General features: G+C 46.3%; 1 protein-coding gene across 3 annotated transcripts in view; it reads right to left on the bottom strand.

The window, feature by feature from the left end:
* Positions 1-14,282, bottom strand: part of ETV6 (ETS variant transcription factor 6) — a 52,900-nt gene extending 38,618 nt beyond the window's left edge. The window contains exons 1-2 of one of the 3 annotated variants that reach the window (XM_044277970.1): positions 13,960-14,282; positions 180-315 (exon numbers count right to left, since the gene is read on the bottom strand). In XM_044277970.1, the coding sequence (XP_044133905.1) occupies positions 180-315; positions 13,960-14,007 (184 nt within the window). In that variant the 5' untranslated portion in view covers positions 14,008-14,282. Of the gene's footprint in view, positions 1-179; positions 316-5,164; positions 5,291-13,959 lie in introns of those variants that run through there. The other 2 variants (XM_044277971.1, XM_044277972.1) reach the window with 2 other exon arrangements.
* Between the last annotated feature and the right edge of the window lie 4,415 nt (positions 14,283-18,697).

Below are 18,697 nucleotides of genomic sequence, written 5' to 3'. Positions count from 1 at the left end.
TATTACAGTAGGTATATTCTTGTACTTATAGGGCTTTGGCCTTCTATGAGGCAGTTTTTAGTTTCAGTTGTCAGCTCTTCTTGGCAATTAATGCATAGAACATTTCTTGCAGAGGGCAACACTAAGCACCAGAGAAAGCAAGCAGCTTGGTGTAAGAAATACACATTGAAGGAACTTACGTAGGTGTGCCGGCAGTCTGACGGGATCCTCTTCCATCCTGTATGTGCGTGGCCCGGAGACATGGAGAGATGAGGGGGATGCTGTGGCACAATTTTGTCCGGGGCTTTCAGGAGGAGAGTATGAAATCTGTTCCTGCTGTAACATTCACAAAAAGAACAGAAATAAATGTTGGATGCATTCAAGTTACTGTTAGCAACAGCAGACATGCTAAAATAATAACACTCCACTCTCCCCCCATATAGTAAAGCTTTGGCACATTCCATATGAAAATCAGTATTGTGGTCCATAGCAACCAATCAGGTACCAACTTTCACTTTAGAGGCCATGACTGGAATAAGAAGGCAGCAATCTGATTGGCTGGCATGGACCTCCTATATAAAACCCAGTGCAGACAGAAATAGTAGCTGCCTATAACCACCAATCAGTTTACAGCTAGGATCTGACTGGATGCTATGGTCTTATCACTGCTTTCATGCTAGATCCTGCACAGGAAGCTATAACCTGTCTGACTGCTGGAGATCCACAGCAACCAAAGTTGAAAATATTGGATTTGGATCAGATCTGTTGCCATGGGTAACACCACCATTGTTTGTCTGCGTTGTTGTCTTCATAGGACATTGAATACTTACTTTCAGTTACAGAACTATCCCTTATCTCACATTCCAGAGAGCAGAGGGTTGTCTGTGCTCAGGACGATTACATGTAAATACCCCTGAGGGGTCACCGCCATGACGCCCCTGCTTTGAATAGAAGTTATAATAAGAACACCTTGCAGTATTCAAATACAAGGAGCCACTCTCCAAAACCAGGTCATCCTCTGGGGCCCGGAAAATGTATTTCATTTCCTGAGCAACTGCTATATCTGTTTGAGAAAGGCTCGTATTAGAGCCGAAACGCGCGTCACAGAATATCTCATATGTGACGAATAAAGAGATTTAATTAGCAGAAGAAAAAGTGAGTGCCGGTCTTTTCTGTCTATACAAGTGTATCTAACCCCGTCATGTGCGATACCGTCAGCCGAGCAGTGTATCTAACCCCGTCATGTGCGATACCGTCAGCCGAGCAGTGTATCTAACCCCGTCATGTGCGATACCGTCAGCCGAGCAGTGTATCTAACCCCGTCATGTGCGATACCGTGAGCCGAGCAGTGTATCTAACCCCGTCATGTGCGATACCGTCAGCCGAGCAGTGTATCTAACCCCGTCATGTGCGATACCGTCAGCCGAGCAGTGTATCTAACCCCGTCATGTGCGATACCGTCAGCCGAGCAGTGTATCTAACCCCGTCATGTGCGATACCGTCAGCCGAGCAGTGTATCTAACCCCGTCATGTGCGATACCGTCAGCCGAGCAGTGTATCTAACCCCGTCATGTGCGATACCGTCAGCCGAGCAGTGTATCTAACCCCGTCATGTGCGATACCGTCAGCCGAGCAGTGTATCTAACCCCGTCATGTGCGATACCGTCAGCCGAGCAGTGTATCTAACCCCGTCATGTGCGATACCGTCAGCCGAGCAGTGTATCTAACCCCGTCATGTGCGATACCGTCAGCCGAGCAGTGTATCTAACCCCGTCATGTGCGATACCGTCAGCCGAGCAGTGTATCTAACCCCGTCATGTGCGATACCGTCAGCCGAGCAGTGTATCTAACCCCGTCATGTGCGATACCGTCAGCCGAGCAGTGTATCTAACCCCGTCATGTGCGATACCGTCAGCCGAGCAGTGTATCTAACCCCGTCATGTGCGATACCGTGAGCCGAGCAGTGTATCTAACCCCGTCATGTGCGATACCGTGAGCCGAGCAGTGTATCTAACCCCGTCATGTGCGATACCGTGAGCCGAGCAGTGTATCTAACCCCGTCATGTGCGATACCGTGAGCCGAGCAGTGTATCTAACCCCGTCATGTGCGATACCGTGAGCCGAGCAGTGTATCTAACCCCGTCATGTGCGATACCGTGAGCCGAGCAGTGTATCTAACCCCGTCATGTGCGATACCGTGAGCCGAGCAGTGTATCTAACCCCGTCATGTGCGATACCGTGAGCCGAGCAGTGTATCTAACCCCGTCATGTGCGATACCGTGAGCCGAGCAGTGTATCTAACCCCGTCATGTGCGATACCGTGAGCCGAGCAGTGTATCTAACCCCGTCATGTGCGATACCGTGAGCCGAGCAGTGTATCTAACCCCGTCATGTGCGATACCGTGAGCCGAGCAGTGTATCTAACCCCGTCATGTGCGATACCGTGAGCCGAGCAGTGTATCTAACCCCGTCATGTGCGATACCGTGAGCCGAGCAGTGTATCTAACCCCGTCATGTGCGATACCGTGAGCCGAGCAGTGTATCTAACCCAGTCATGTGCGATACCGTGAGCTGAGCAGTGTATCTAACCCCGTCATGTGCGATACAGTCAGCCGAGCAGTGTATCTAACCCCGTCATGTGCGATACCGTCAGCTGAGCAGTGTATCTAACCCCGTCATGTGCGATACCGTCAGCTGAGCAGTGGCTCTAACCCAGTTCTGTGTGATACCGTCAGCTGAGCAGTGTATCTAACCCAGTCATGTGCGATACCGTCAGCTGAGCAGTGTATCTAACCCCGTCATGTGCGATACCGTCAGCTGAGCAGTGTATCTAACCCCGTCATGTGTGATACCGTCAGCTGAGCAGTGGCTCTAACCCAGTTCTGTGCGATACCGTCAGCTGAGCAGTGTATCTAACCCCGTCATGTGCTATACCGTCAGCTGAGCAGTGTATCTAACCCCGTCATGTGCGATACCGTCAGCTGAGCAGTGTATCTAACCCTGTCATGTGCGATACCGTCAGCTGAGCAGTGGCTCTAACCCAGTTCTGTGTGATACCGTCAGCTGAGCAGTGTATCTAACCCCGTCATGTGTGATACCGTCAGCTGAGCAGTGGCTCTAACCCAGTTCTGTGCGATACCGTCAGCTGAGCAGTGTATCTAACCCCGTCATGTGCGATACCGTTAGCTGAGCAGTGTATCTAACCCCGTCATGTGCGATACCGTCAGCTGAGCAGTGTATCTAACCCCGTCATGTGCGATACCGTCAGCTGAGCAGTGGCTCTAACCCAGTTCTGTGCGATACCGTCAGCTGAGCAGTGTATCTAACCCCGTCATGTGCGATACCGTCAGCTGAGCAGTGTATCTAACCCCGTCATGTGTGATACCGTCAGCTGAGCAGTGGCTCTAACCCAGTTCTGTGCGATACTGTCAGCTGAGCAGTGTATCTAACCCCGTCATGTGCGATACCGTCAGCTGAGCAGTGTATCTAACCCCGTCATGTGCGATACCGCCAGCTGAGCAGTGGCTCTAACCCAGTTCTGTGTGATACCGTCAGCTGAGCAGTGTATCTAACCCCGTCATGTGCGATACCGTCAGCTGAGCAGTGTATCTAACCCCGTCATGTGCGATACCGTCAGCTGAGCAGTGTATCTAACCCCGTCATGTGTGATACCGTCAGCTGAGCAGTGTATCTAACCCCGTCATGTGCGATACCGTCAGCTGAACAGTGTATCTAACCCAGTCATGTGCGATACCATCTGCTAAGCAGTGTATCTAACTTCATCATGTGTTATACTGTCTGCTGAGCGGCTCTACCTAATCCGATGTCATATGCCGAGCTGTGGTATCTAACCCTGTCATATGTGATACTGTCTACTAAACCATGCATCTAAGCCTATAATGTGTGATACAGCCTGCTCAGCTGTGTGCCAAGCCCTTCATGTGTGAAAGTTTGCTGAGAAATGCATCTAAGCCTATAATATGTGATACAGTCTGCTGAGCCTGTTGTATCTAAGCCCTTGATGTGTGATACGGTCTTCTGAGCTGCTTGCTTTGCTGCTGTATACACGCCTATCATGTGTGATACTGTCTGATGAGCTGCTGTATCTAATCCTATGTGGGATACTGTCTGCTAAGCTGCTACATCTAAGCCCTTTACGTGTGATACTGCTGAGCTGCTGTATCTAAGCCTATCATGTGTAATACTGTCTGCTGAGCTACAATTTCTAATCCTATGAGATACTGTATCTAAGCCCATCCAGCATGATCCTAATATATTACATTGCTATTTATGGACAGATGGATATAGATACACATATATTTATTGCAGCATCTTGTTTACTATATAGAGAGACGTATATGTTTATATAGGAAAAATAAGTGATATTTGGCAATCACTACACCACACCCAGGCCGTACCTGCCCTCACCAGCCTGGCACTCATGAGGCACGGGGACCTTCCCGAGTGTCACATCTCTCCACCACCTGAATACAGAACAAAGATGTTTCCAGGAATCTAATTTTCAATCCCTGCCTTCATCCCCCCCACTCCCCAAAATGCATTTCCCCCCACAGATTTTCATGCAGTGGATTGAACAGAAATGGGAAAAGGACTTCTACTTCCTTCTAGATCCACTTCAGGATTTGGAGCAAACACATCAATGGAGCAATGGAGTTTTTTTTAGTTTTTCTTTTACACTGCTATATGTGAAACCACCCTTAAAAAGCATGACCACAACTCTCTCTATCCAGTGATATCAGATATCTATATGAATTTTGGAGATTAGTGTGTTTAGTTCAGGTTAGGGGGCGAGCAGGGGGGGGGGGGGGAAGCATTCCCCCAAATTCGCCCCTCTCCACCATCAGCTCTACCCTCTCTGCCTCTTTTGGATCATCTTCTCCAGGCTGCAACAATTTCATTTACAACCCTGGCATTGACATATTCCTGCAGCTGCCTGTCCCCCTTCTCCGGTGCCGTCTGTGCCCAGCCAAGTTTAACCCCTTCAGGGACATGGTTTCCATTCTGCAGCAGCCTGGGAGATGGAGGAAGTCTCAGTGGAAGTTGTACTGTGCCTGGCTGCACTGCTTCACTATCATACCGTCAATAACCCCCCTCCCACTTATGACGCTCAACAAGTACCTTTTAACCCCTCGAGTACCAGAGAAGAACTCCTTCTTGAAGTTACCTGTTCTTACCCTTTTTCTCCAATCTCCTCCGAGTCTCCTCATGTCCCTTATTCTTGCCTTTTCTTTTTCTTTTTTTTTTTTTTCCACCTCTGGTTCCTTCCTGTCACCCGGCCGCCTCTCTCCTCCTTGTGACCCTCCCACCTCTGTCTCACCCTGCAGTGGCTGCTCAACTTGTCTTCTGGATGATTTCCCTTCCAAGTTTCTCTTTCTGTCGTCTTCTTCCTCATGACTCCTTCCCCTGATCGCTGCTCTCGTTCTCTGTAGAGATGAGCGAATTTCATGATATGAAATTCGTTCACGATTCGTCTTGGTAGTAAAAGCAGAATTGCGTTATGGATTCCGTTACCACGGACCATAACGCAATTCTATGACGGAATGCATAACGCAATGCCTTCAGAGGCATTCCGTTATTCATTCCGTCATAATAGAAGTCTACGGCCTGCATATCGGATCCGCCCCTTTTCCGTTACGCAGGAGAGGACTACCATGCATAACAGAAACGGGACGGATCCGTTTTGCAGCCCATAGACTTCTATTATGACGGAATGAATAACGGAATTCCTCTAAAGGAATTCCGTCATAGAATTGCGTTATGGTCCGTGGTAAAAGAACGCATATTCTGCTTTTACTACCAAACGAAGCCTGAGCGGATTTCAAAATATGAAATTCGCTCATCTCTAGTTCTCTGTTCCCATCTCTACTTTGTCAGCCATTTGACCGCTTCTAGGGTCACACTTCCATGAAAAGTGCGGACGGTTTAAAATAGGTCCTGGCAATGGAGGGGTTACGGGCTTTTCATACATTTGGGAGAGTCCGTGAATCTCTCTTAGGCTTTGGATGTGGCCCAAAGGAGAACGGAAGTCAAACCAACCAAACTGGTCAGACAGACCGTGAATCAATGTGGAACAGTAAAGTAACTTCAGTGAGCGGCTGAAAACACCTCCGCACGCTATCCCCTATCAGTCTCACACTCAGGTGGAAGGAAGTCACCACAGCAGTCAAGAGGAACACAAAAATATAATATAATAAAACCAGGAGGAGAGCAGGTCTACAGAGTGACAACTACAAGCAAAGCCAGACCAGGAGTGAAGGAGTTCTTAAAGGTGTTGCAGGACCAGCTTGCCAAGACTACTCACGCTGTAAAGCTCCTACTGAGAAGTTAACCATTACTGGGGAATGCTGTAATGGTACATTATTAGATTTCACAGATGAAAGTTTTCCCCGTATTGTGAAAGGTTAGAGCTAGGGGCGCTGTCACACTGTCCCTTATGAAAAGTACTGAATTAGACAACTATAGTGGTGGAAAATGGTACTGCATGTGTCAACATTTTTTATAGGGGTTATGTTTCTTTTTTTTTTTTTGAGCTATCAGCAGCAGATCATTTGTGGCTAATTTAGGGGAACAACCCTGGATCAACACGGATGCCTGGTCCGTGGTTTCTACAGACTATTGGTAGGAGATGCTCCGGAAACTCATTTTCAGCCTGGCAGTGTCTGCGAAATAGAGATGACATATGGGGGGGGGCACACGGACCCAACATGTATCCTTCATGGATGAACTACTGACTATTTTGTCAAGGCGGACACGTCAAAGATCTAGGGCACCAAAATGTATCAAACTATTTTGGCGCCGTAGATATGGCCGTTATTAATAATTATCATTACAAATGCCCTTCAGTTGCGCCGGATGATATCTGGTTTAACCCCTTCCTTCATAGATGACAAATTGAAGATACGTGGAGCTAGAAGTAGTTACAGATACGATCTGCATCTCACCAGTCTGTAGAATTGAATGAAATAAGTTGCCTTAATGCAATGGTCGCGCATCATATCAAACCTCAAAGACGTTGTTACATTCAGCATATCGCCAGTTCAAAAGAACAGATTTCTGGTATAAGCCAAGTAAACCTGCTTAGGGCACAATTGGGAAATTCCCCAACAAACTGGATTTTTGTGAGTGTGTAAACAGACCAATGGATATTATACCTAAAGATCCTCCCACAGAAGACAGCAAGGTAACTTAAGTTCAAAAGAATTCCCCAAAAAGAAAAAGAAAAAAAAAAGTCTGTTTAGAGCAGCATAATAAGGCTACACATAGGCAAAATCTACTGACAATTCAGCAGCAGAAAACTGACGTTTTCTATTGTGTAAACTGCATTGAAAGGCCACAAAGGGGCTTTCCGAGACTTTCCTCTGGATAGGTCATCAGTATCTGATCGGTGGGTGTAACTACTATAATACTGCCTCCTATGTACAAGAATATAACTACTATAATGCTGCCTCCTCTGTACAAGAATATAACTACTATAATACTGCCTCCTATGTACAAGAATATAACTACTATAATGCTGCCTCCTCTGTACAAGAATATAACTACTATAATACTGCCTCCTATGAACAATATTATAACTACTAGAATACTGCCTCCTATGTACAAGAATATAACTACTATAATACTGCCTCCTGTATTCAAGGATTTTCCAGAACTTGGGGCCACACTATACTACTGATTTTGTATAAAGTTTCTTTTCTTTTAGAGTCTGTATTTGGCTCATGTCATTGGGTTGGCTTATTATGGTATAAGGAGGTATTGCATCTTGGGGAAAAGATCTACATCATATGGCGGCACATGTAGTGCCTTCAGATAATTTCCTTTTCATAGACTTCTGACTGATGAGCAGCATAAGATTTTTTTCTTTTTAAAAGGCAGGAACTTAGTAGGTCCTCTCCATCAATTACTATCATATACTCTAATGGGTTCTTTGCCCCTTTGAGGGCGATTATTGAAATAGGCGATCCATCCGCACACACATCCAGACATGCAGGCAGCCACGTTTATTTAGGTATCTTCAGAGTGGTCACTAGAGGAGGCCTTCCCTTAGGAAAAGCTTCACAAACGTCTGCTAAGAGGAGGCCTATCAGACAACCCAGTGTACACACAACAGATAGCATCTGCTCTTCCCAGGATTCGGCACAGGGCGAACCCCGAGACTAAAGAGCAGGATCCACAGCCAGTATCTCTGGCAGCGACGTCACACAGTACCGGCTGGCGTCAGCATACACTGCTTTATAATGTGTCCTGTGTAATGATTACCATGGCTGCGTCACCCAGAGGAAAGAATCCTGGATGAAAGACAAGAATCCAAGTGAAATAGATCTGAGAGGTGACCGGCCGCACCGCAGACCTAGACATTCCAGCCAATACGACCCTGAATGAATGCCCGTACAATAGGCGGCGCCAGGCGTATCATATAATGGAAATTATAAGTCAGGGGAATGAATAGCGAAAAGTTTTTCCTAGAAAATATATATATATTTTTTTATAGTAACCATGTGTGTCACATGGCAGCCAACTACTGGGCAGTCTTTCTGGGAGATGGCATTAAAGCCACGGCAGGGAAGCTGGCACAGGACTGGTTACTGTTAGAGGGAACGGTTCCTGTACAACCAGAACAGAGTGCCCTGTAGACAGGACAAGCCGCAGAACATTGCTTCAATCTCATACTGTATATGGTCGAGATCAACAGGGACTGGCACGGAGAAAGTGGTGTCAAATTACGTATAAAAGATGATACCGTGGTGACTGTTATTTGGCATTACAAATTGAAACAGTTTTGATGAACTTAAAATAATTTGTTTTCGCTCCACCCCTCCACAATTACTTCTCAGTTTCGACTTGGAAACCATCAACAAGTTGCTGATCATGGATCTTCCATTTCCACTACTTGTCTCATGGTGCTCCATAGTGAATGGGCTGTGGGTCCGACTGTCTCAAGAGACAATAAATTTTTTTTTTAAAAAGGGTTTTCCAAGATTTTTCTTTTTACTGAGGACCTATCCTCATCTGATTGGTGGGGGGGTCTAAAACCCTGGGAGCCCGGCTGATGAGCAGTTTGAGAAGGCACCAGGGCTCCTATGAGCGCCGCTGCCTTCTTGCAGCTTACCAAGTGCCGCGCTGTACATTGTATAGGGGCTGTGCTCGGTATGGCGCTCAGCCTCATTCACTTCTATGGGGATGAGCTGCTAATAGGCCATGTGATCGATGAATGTGTAGTCACTGGTGTGGGAAAAGCTGAGGGAAGGCCGCAGCGCTCGCAGAAGCCCCGATGCCTTCTCAAAGATCTGATTGGCGGGTGACCTGAGCGTCAGACCCCCACTGATGACCTATACTCAGTATAGGTCATCAGTATTAAAGTCTCGGAAAAACCCTTTTACCCCGGGCCAGTTTTCGCCCTTCTGCCCAGGGCATTTTTTGCATTTTTATGTGGTAATAGCTTTGGAAGACTTTTACTTATCCAAGCCATTCAGAGATTATTTTCTCGTGACACATTGTACTTCATGATATTCATAAATCTGAGTCCATATATTTCACCTTTATTTATGAAAAAAATCCCAAATTTACCCCAAATTTTTAAAAATTTCAATTTCTCTGCTTTTAAAACAGAAAGCGATACCTCATAAAATACTTTTTAATTAACATTCCCCATATGTCTACTTTATGTTGGCATCATTTTGTAAATGTCATTTTTATTAAATTTTTTTAGGACGTTAGAAAGCTTAGAAATTTAGAAGCAATTCTTAAAATTTAAGAAAATTTCCAAAACACACTTTTTAAGGACTAGTTCAGGTCTGAAGTCACTTTGTGAGGCTTACATAATATAAAACCGCCCATAAATGACCCCATTGTAGAAACTACACCCAAGTTACTCAAAACTGATTTTACAAACTCTGTTAACCCTTTAGGTGTTCCACAATAATTAAAGGGAGACCTCCATATGGCCATATACAGCGCTTCCATTGCCCTATAGCACACCTATACATGAATGTTATGGTACCTTTGTCTTTAGACTTGCAGAAGCTGGAAAAACGAACTTTGACTGATATGCAAATGAGCACTCGCAGGTGCCCAGGGGCGGCGTTCACTGTGTTGGTGCCCAGGCTGCCCTGCCTTTTTTCATTGTTCCCCCGCCCCAGCCTCTGCATATGCCCGCCCTCCTATTCCCTTGCGTCATCCTAAAGTCCGGCCGAGATCCCGCGGGCCGGAGCATGCGCACTGCGATGCCCATTGTTGGCATGGCATTGCTTTAACTACTGTGCATGTTCCGGCGAACGGTGCAAAACCAGTTGACTTTTTTTTTTTTTTATTGGCACCATTTTTGGGTACATATGATTTTTTGATCATTCATTATTACACTTTATGGGGCAAGGTGACAAAAAAAATTGGTTGTTTTGGCATAGCTTTTATTTATTTTTACAGCGTTTACTGTTAGGGGGTTATTACTATGGTGGTGGGGTATATGCCTTTTTGATTGCTTGGTGTTGCACTTTATGTGATGTTAGGTGACAAAAAAATAGCTTTTTTGGCACGGTTTGTTTATTTATTTTTTACGGTGTTAACCTGAGGGGTTAGGTCATGTGATATTTTTATAGAGCAGGTTGTTACGGATGCGGCAATACCCTAATATGTCAACTTTTTTATTTATTTCATTTTAACACAATAGCATATTTGAAACAAAAAAAAAAAATGTTTTAGTGTCTTAATGTTCTGAGAGCTATAGTTTTTTTTTTTAGTGATTTTCTTATGTAGGGGCTCATTTTTTGCGGGATGAGGTGACTGTTTTATTGGTACCATTTTGTGGGACATATGCCTTTTTGATCACTTGGTGACAAAAGATGACAAAAATGGCTTTTTTGACACAGTTTTTATTTTTTATGGTGTTTATCGGACGGGGTGGATCATGTGATATATTTATAGAGCCTGTCGTTATGGACGCGGTGATACCCAATATGTGTGTTTTTTCCTTTTTTTTTTATTATAAAATTGGGAAAAGGGGCGTTTTTTTTTTACTTGAAACTTTATTTTTTTATTAAAAACACTTTTTTTTCCATTATTTTTTAAAAACTTTATTTCTGTCCTACTCTGGGACTTCAACTTTTGGGGGTCTGATCCCCTCTACAATGCATCTGTATTGAAATGCATTGCCTGTTAGTGTACTACACAAAGTAATACACTAACAAGTTGCCTAGGAGACCCAGCCTGAGGCTGGATCTCCTGGGCACCCGTAGAAGGCAGGTCCTGATGCCGTGCAAGGCATTGGGCAGCCTCTGCACGGCATCGGGCTCTCCCATCGGGTCCCCGCCACAGCAGCGATGGGCTCCCTCACTCGCAGCAAACCCCTTCTATGCCGCCGGCATCGCTGTAAAAGCTGATACAGCAGGGGCCTGGCTATCAGGGACAGCCGGGCCCCTGCAGTGATCAGGTGCGCACCACTCCGGAGCCCTCCTGATCACTATGACGTAATAGTATGTCAAAATGCGGCAAGTCACTTGCTGCCATGACATACTATTACCTCATATGTCGGGAAGGGGTTAAGAGCATGACGCTTCTTTGACATTTCTGTTTTTCACTGAGGTGTGCGCTGTCCCCATTTTCCATGGACAACACAAGTACCCATTGATTTAAATGTGATTGTTCACACATCAGTGGATCAGTGAAAAAAATCACGGAGACGTGCACAACTTTGGTCTGTGATGCAGACCAACCATGCGCATTAGGGCTTCAATGGGTCCACAAAAAAAACGGAAATGACTCAGTGTGCATTCCGTTTCTGTAGGTCCACATGTCCGTTCTGCATATAAACACAGTCACTGTTAGGCTAGGGCTACACGACGACGTGTGTCGCACAACGGTTTTTATAATGATAGTCTAGGGTGTCGCACTGCGACATGCTGCGACGCGACAGTCGCAGAAAAATCCATCTTGGATAGATTTTTTGCTACTGTCGTGTCGCAGTGTGACACTATAGACTATAATTATAAAAACTGTCGCACGACAGGTCGTCGTGTAGTCCTAGCCTTACAATGGATCTGCAAGAAAAAGGATGCAATACGGATGTCATCCATTTGGACAGCTCTGGAAATAAATGTTCAGCTGAGCAGTGTCCGTGGAATACAGATGACACACAGGAGGACAAAAAAAACGGACATGTTCACTGACAACTTTGCTCATGAAATACGGACTGATTTTTTTCACAGACTTTAAAAGGATGTGGAAATTCAAGAGAGGCCTTACTAAGATCCATCGTTCGCAGTTAACCCTGCATGTTGCGGATTTTCAGGCCAGCAAATGTCTAAGGGTGCATTCCGTGTTTTGCGGACTTCAAACTGGGGAACCACAGAACATGGACACCAGCCGACTTCAATGGGTCCGCAATCTGCATGTTGCAGCCAAAGATAGGACATGTCCTATCTTCTGAGGGGCGGCCACACGGAACAAGTCTTTGGCTGCAACATGTGGATCGCAGACCCACTGAAGTCAATGGGTCCGCACCGCGAACCACAAAAAAAAAAAAAAAGACACGGTCGTGTGAATGCCCCCTAATACAATTCCTAAGGGGTTTATTTACACAGTTTTTCGTTTCCAAATTTCTAGGTGAGCGAGCAGTAAGGCCTCCTGCACACGACCGTAGGTGTCCCGTTGCCGTATTGCGGACCGCATTTGCGGATCTGCAGTACAAGGGCACCGTTCTGTGGGCATTCCGCATTATGGATGCGGACCTATTCACTTCAATGGGTCCGCAAATCTGCAGATGCGGAACGGAACCCTATGGATCCACAAAAAACGGAAGCCGCCCGTGTGCCTTCCGCAATTTGCGGAACGGAACGGGCGGCCTATTGTAGAAATGCCTATTCTTGTCAACGGAACAGGCGGCCCATTGTAGAAATACCTATTCTTGTCCGCAAAACGGACAAGAATAGGGCATGTTCTATTTTTTTTGCGGGGCCACGGAACGGAGCAACGGATGCGGACAGCACACGTTGTGCTGTCCGCATCTTTTGCGGCCCCATTAAAGTGAATGAGTCCGCACCCGAGCCGCAAAAACGGCGGCTCGGATGCGGACCGAAACAACGGTCTTGTGCATGAGGCCTAAGGTTGTTGAGAGGTGATGTTTAGGGCAGTCTGTATTCTGGTATCACCACTAGTGTTGAGCGAACTTGTGTTTTAAGTTCGGCGTCTAAAGTTCGGGATCAGGTTATCGAAGAATCGCGTTATGGTCCGTGGTAGCGGAATCCATAACACGATTCTTCGATAACCCGAACCCGAACTTTAGACGCCGAACTTAAAACACAAGTTCGCTCAACACTAATCACCACCTGAGTCCCAGAACACAGGCTGCCATAAATATACCCAAAACTCCACATAATCTCAGAGGGCAAATAAGGGGGAATTCTGTCCAAGTCAATTTAAAGGGCCACTCCACCCATCAGATCCAGTAATAGCAGACACTGGCCAGCAGCATAATACATGATGAAATCCGTAAAGGATTGCGCTATAGCTTATCTGCTCCCTGTCTGATAAGAGACCATAGCGCCTATCATTCTGCAATATGTGAGCGCTCTGAATTTTTTTTAAAAAGACAAAATGATTAACTCCAAAAACATGTCACACATGACACCGATCGAGTATATATATATCTCTGATATAGGGAGCGCCACACAACAGGTGCTGCTCACATAATTGCATCACATTGTGTGTCACATGTATACAGCCAAAAAGATAATAAAAAAAATAAAAAAAGTGACCACTTTTCAGCGCCCCCAGATATCGCCGTAGACCCTACAGCGCCCTATAGTATTATCCGATTATCATGCACATCCAGCCCTGTGATTCGCAGAGGTTGCAGCTTCAGGCGTCATGGTAGTATATATAGGGAATACCCCCCCTCCTCCTCCTCCTGGAACATGTGCAGTAAGAGGTCCCCCAACCTCAGGCAGCAGCGGAGCAGGCACTTACCTTAATACCAAACTGTGCAGAAGACATGGCCAGGAAGGAGGAAAGCATCCGTCTTCTGGCTGCGGTGATCAGGGGGGGCACATCCCGGGTGCCATCACCCCCCTCTGACTCTCACAAGTTAGCACATTGTCCCCCACACAGCAGGAGTTGGGGTGCAGGGGTCCAGGGTGCAGGATCCTATGGAGGTTTCTGTTTCTTGTGTTTCTGGATTTCAGTTTTTTTTTTTTTTTTCTGTTTTCCTTCCTGGAAGAGAGAAGTGAAGGCAGAAGTGAGTGCCCCCCTCCTTCCTCCCTCATTGATCTCAGAGTGCAAGTCCTGAAACTGACGTGTATTCCCAGCAACCAGCTCTGCCTCTTAAAGGGACCGCAGCACCAGGAAACACAGACAGGGAAGTGCCAGACACGAGCAAGCAAAGGGCAAGGGGGGAGGGGGAGTGAGGGGGAGGGGGCTCTGGGGAGGGTGGGAATGTGGGACAGTGTGAGGCGAGGGGTGAAGGAAGATGGAAACACATAGGAAGTGAATGTAAAGGGAGTCCTGAGAATGGAGGAGGAAGTAATAAATAAGGGGTTTTATGGAGTGCAAGCTCTTCGGCTCCAACTTTCTCATGAGCTGATGCAGCGTGATACAATGTGTCTGGTGTGGACACCGCGTACTGTAGGAAGTAGCCCTTAACCACCCCACTTCTACAGAATAATGGGCGGGAGGGGGCGCTGACTGCACCGGGGGGAGCAGAAAGGCATGAAGGGTCGAGAGGCTGCCAGGCAGAACTGAGTGCTCGCGGCCCCTTTAAGAAGAATTACCCGGAAATGTCAGCTCCGGTTACAGAGAGAGACATGGGAAATGAGGAAGAAGGGGGAAGAGAATACCTGAGGGGGGTGTGATATTTTTTGTGAACATTACTGTGATGAGACAGGTGTGGAGTGAGGAAGACTGCGACATGCTGGGGGAGGGGTGGGGTTTGAAGAGATAGGAAGGGAGGATGGAAGGAGCCACTCAGGGTGAGGGGGGTGGGTAAGAGAAATGGGAAGCAAGGCGACATCCTGGGGGGTGGAGATAGGAGGAAAAGAAGGAGATATCCTGAGAGGAAGAGATGAGAAGGAATGGGGGATGGGCTGAAAATAGGATGACATACTGGGAAAGAGGATGGAAAAAAGGAGGGTGACATCCTGAGGGAAGATGGGAAATAAGGATGAGAGTAAAGGAGGGTGACATCCTGGGGGGATTTGGGAAATGAGGATGGAAGTACAGGAAGGTGACATCCTGGGGGTGGGGGGGAGATGGGAAATGAGGATAGAAGTACAGCATGGTGACATCCTGGGGGGTGGTACTAAATTGAAAGTAAAGGAAGGTGAAATCCTGCAGCAGGGGGGAAAGAAATGAGGATGTGAGTAAAAAGATGACATATTGGGGGGAGGAGATCAGTATGAGAGCATAAGGAAGGTAACATTCAAGGTGATATATGGGAGGGGGAGATGGGAAGTGAGAATGGGAGTAAAGGAAGGTGACATCCTGGGGGGAATATGGGAAATAAGGATGGGAATAAAGGAAGGAAACATCCTGGGGGGGGAGAGGGGAAATAAGGATGGGAGTAAAGGAAGGAAACATCCTGGGGAGAGATGGGAAATAAGGATGGGAGTAAAGGAAGGAAACATACTGGGGGGGGGGGGGGGAGATGGGAAATAAGGCCTTTTGCACACGACTGTATGGCTTTTTCAGTATTTTGCAGTCTGCAAAAATCGGATCCGCCCCCAAAAAACTGATGATATCCATGTGCATTCCGTTTTTTGCGGAACAGAACAGCTGGCCCCTGATAGAAGAGTACTATGCTTGTCCGTTATGCGGACAATAATAGGACATGTTCTATCTTTGAACGGAATGGAAATACAGAAACGGAAGGCATACGGAGTACCTTCCGTTTTTTTTTGCGGATACATTGAAATGAATGATTCTGTATACGGTCCGTATACTAAACGCAGAAAAAGGAACGTAAACGGAAAAAAAGTTTGTGTGCTAGAGGCCTAAGGCCTCATTCACACGACCGTATGTGATTTGCGGTCCACAAAATATATTGATGACGTCCGTTTGTATTCCGTATTTGGCGGAACGGAACAGCTGGCCCCTAACAGAACAGTCCTATCCCTGTCCGTAATGCGGACAATAATAGGACGTGTTCAGTTTTTTTGCAGAATGGAAAGATGGACATATGGAAACGGAATGCACACGGAGTACCTTCCATTTTTTGGACCCATTGAGATGATAAAACGGAGCGGAATGAAAATACGCTTGTGTGCATGAGCCCTTAGGGTAGGAGTAAAGGAAGGTGACATCCTGGGGGTTATAAGAAATGAGAATGTGAGTAAAAGATGACATCTCGGGGCGGCTCAGTATGAGAGTAATGGAAGGTGTTATCCTGCGGTGGGGTGAATCAGTATGAGCGTATAAGAGTATCAGTATGAGAGTAAAGGAAGGTAACATCCGGGGGGGGGGGGGGTGAGGATGGGAGTAAAGAAGGAATTCTGGGAGAGAGGGAATGAGTATAAGAATAAATTAAGTCAACAATTTGGGGACATGGGGGGGAGGGGAAGAAAGCAAGGTGTCATTTTGGAGGTAGAGATGGGAAGTGAGGATGGAAGTAAAAGAAGGTGACATCCTTGGGGGAGGATAGAGATAGATTTGAAGAAAGAAAGGTGACATTCTGGAGATGGGAAATGAGGATGGGAGTGAAAGAAGTTTACATCCTCAGGAGAGAGGAGATGGGAAGCGTGGATTGGAGCAAAGCAAGGTAACATTCAGAGAAGGGGGATAAGAAATGGGTGTCAGATTAAAGGAAGGTGACATTCTGGGAGGTGGGGAAATGAGTATGAGAGTTAAGGAAGATGGCATCCTGGCTGGGTGGCAGGGATAAGTATGAGAGTAGAGAAAGGTAACATACTCAGTGGAGGGGAGGAAAGCAAGGTCACATTCTGGAGGTGTAGATGGGAAATGAGGATGGTCGTAAAGGAAATTTACATCCTCTGGGGAGAGGAAATGGGAAAAGGTGGATTGGAGCAAAGCAAGGTAACATTCTGGGTGGAAGGATCGGAAATGGGTTAGAGAGTATAGGAAGGTGTCATCCTTGGAGGTGGAGAAATGGGTATTTCTAAAGGAGGATGGAATCCTGGGGGGTGGGGGCGAGTTCCCTTGAGAATGTTTATGAGAGTAAAGGAAGGTGATGTCCTGAAAGATAGGGGGGTGGGAAATAGGGTAGCGGAAAGAAAGGCAACACTCTGGGGTAAAAGAAAACATGGGAAGGAGACATGGGAAATGAGGAAGAAGGAGGATGGGACAGAGCATGGGCATATTGTATGTGAACATCCATTATTGTGATGAGACAGGTGCAAATTGAGGAAGACAACGTCCTGGAAGATAGGAAGAGAGGACATGTGACATCCTGGGAAGAGGTTGACATAGCAGGAACGCAACACCATGGGGGCGTGAGAAATTGGAAGGGGGATGGGAGGAAAAGAAAGTGACATCCTGGGGGATGTGAACAGGGAATGGGAGTTGGCGGGATTTGAAGAAAAGCCTTCTTTTCTCTCATCCCCACCCTCAGGTTGTCGCCTTCTTATTCCCCCTTCCAAAATGAGGGGAAAGAAGAAATGGGAAGGAAGGGGGACGAGCAAGAGATAATAGGAGAGGAAGGTGACATCCTGTGATGAGAGAAGGGATGGAAGGAAAAGCAGGACACATCCTGGGGAGAAAGGGATAGGAAAGAATGAGGGAAGGGAGGAAAGGAAGGCAACATCTTTTTGTGAAAGAATGGTGGGAAAGGAGGAAAAGAAGGTGACATCCTGAGGATGATGAGACTCAGTGACAAAGATTATAGAGGAAAGAAGAGATGGTGGCATTATTTGGGAAAGATAAATTACACTTCTGTAAGGAGAAGAAAGTAGAGGAAGTGAGAGAGAGCAGGAAGAGACTGGGGAGGCGGACGTGACAACCTCTCAGACATGGTATACAGGCTGGTTGTTAGCAGTAATAGATGGAATAGCTGTTACTATAGTATAAGGTGTGTGGATCTCATGTCTGATCACAGTGTAATTATATTACTATTATATTCAGTGATGTCAGTAACAGGGGGCGGGGCTGTGACAACCTCTCAGACATGATATAGAGGCTGGTTGTCAGCAGTAATAGATGGAATAGCTGTTACTGTAGTATAAGATGTGTGGATCTCATGTCTGATCACAGTGTAATTATATTACTGTTATACTCAGTGATGTCAGTAACAGGGGGCGGGGCTGTGACAACCTCTCAGACATGATATAGTGGCTGGTTGTCAGCAGTAATAGATGGAATAGCTGTTACTGTAGTAGAAGGTGTGTGGATCTCATGTCTGATCACAGTGTAATTATATTACTATTATATTCAGTGATGTCAGTAACAGGGGGCGGGGCTGTGACAACCTCTCAGACATGGTATAGAGGCTGGTTGTCAGCAGTAATAGATGGAATAGCTGTTACTGTAGTATAAGGTGTGTCATCTCATGTCTGATCACAGTGTAATTATATTACTATTATTTTCAGTGATGTCAGTAACAGGGGGCGGGGCTGTGACAACCTCTCAGACATGATATAGAGGCTGGTTGTCATCAGTAATAGATGGAATAGCTGTTACTGTAGTATAAGGTGTGTGGATCTCATGTCTGATCACAGTGTAATTATATTACTATTATATTCAGTGATGTCAGTAACAGGGG

Source organism: Bufo gargarizans, chromosome 2, assembly GCF_014858855.1.
Source record: "Bufo gargarizans isolate SCDJY-AF-19 chromosome 2, ASM1485885v1, whole genome shotgun sequence".
Classification (NCBI taxonomy): domain Eukaryota; kingdom Metazoa; phylum Chordata; class Amphibia; order Anura; family Bufonidae; genus Bufo; species Bufo gargarizans.
This window is presented reverse-complemented; position numbering and strand designations above follow the sequence as displayed.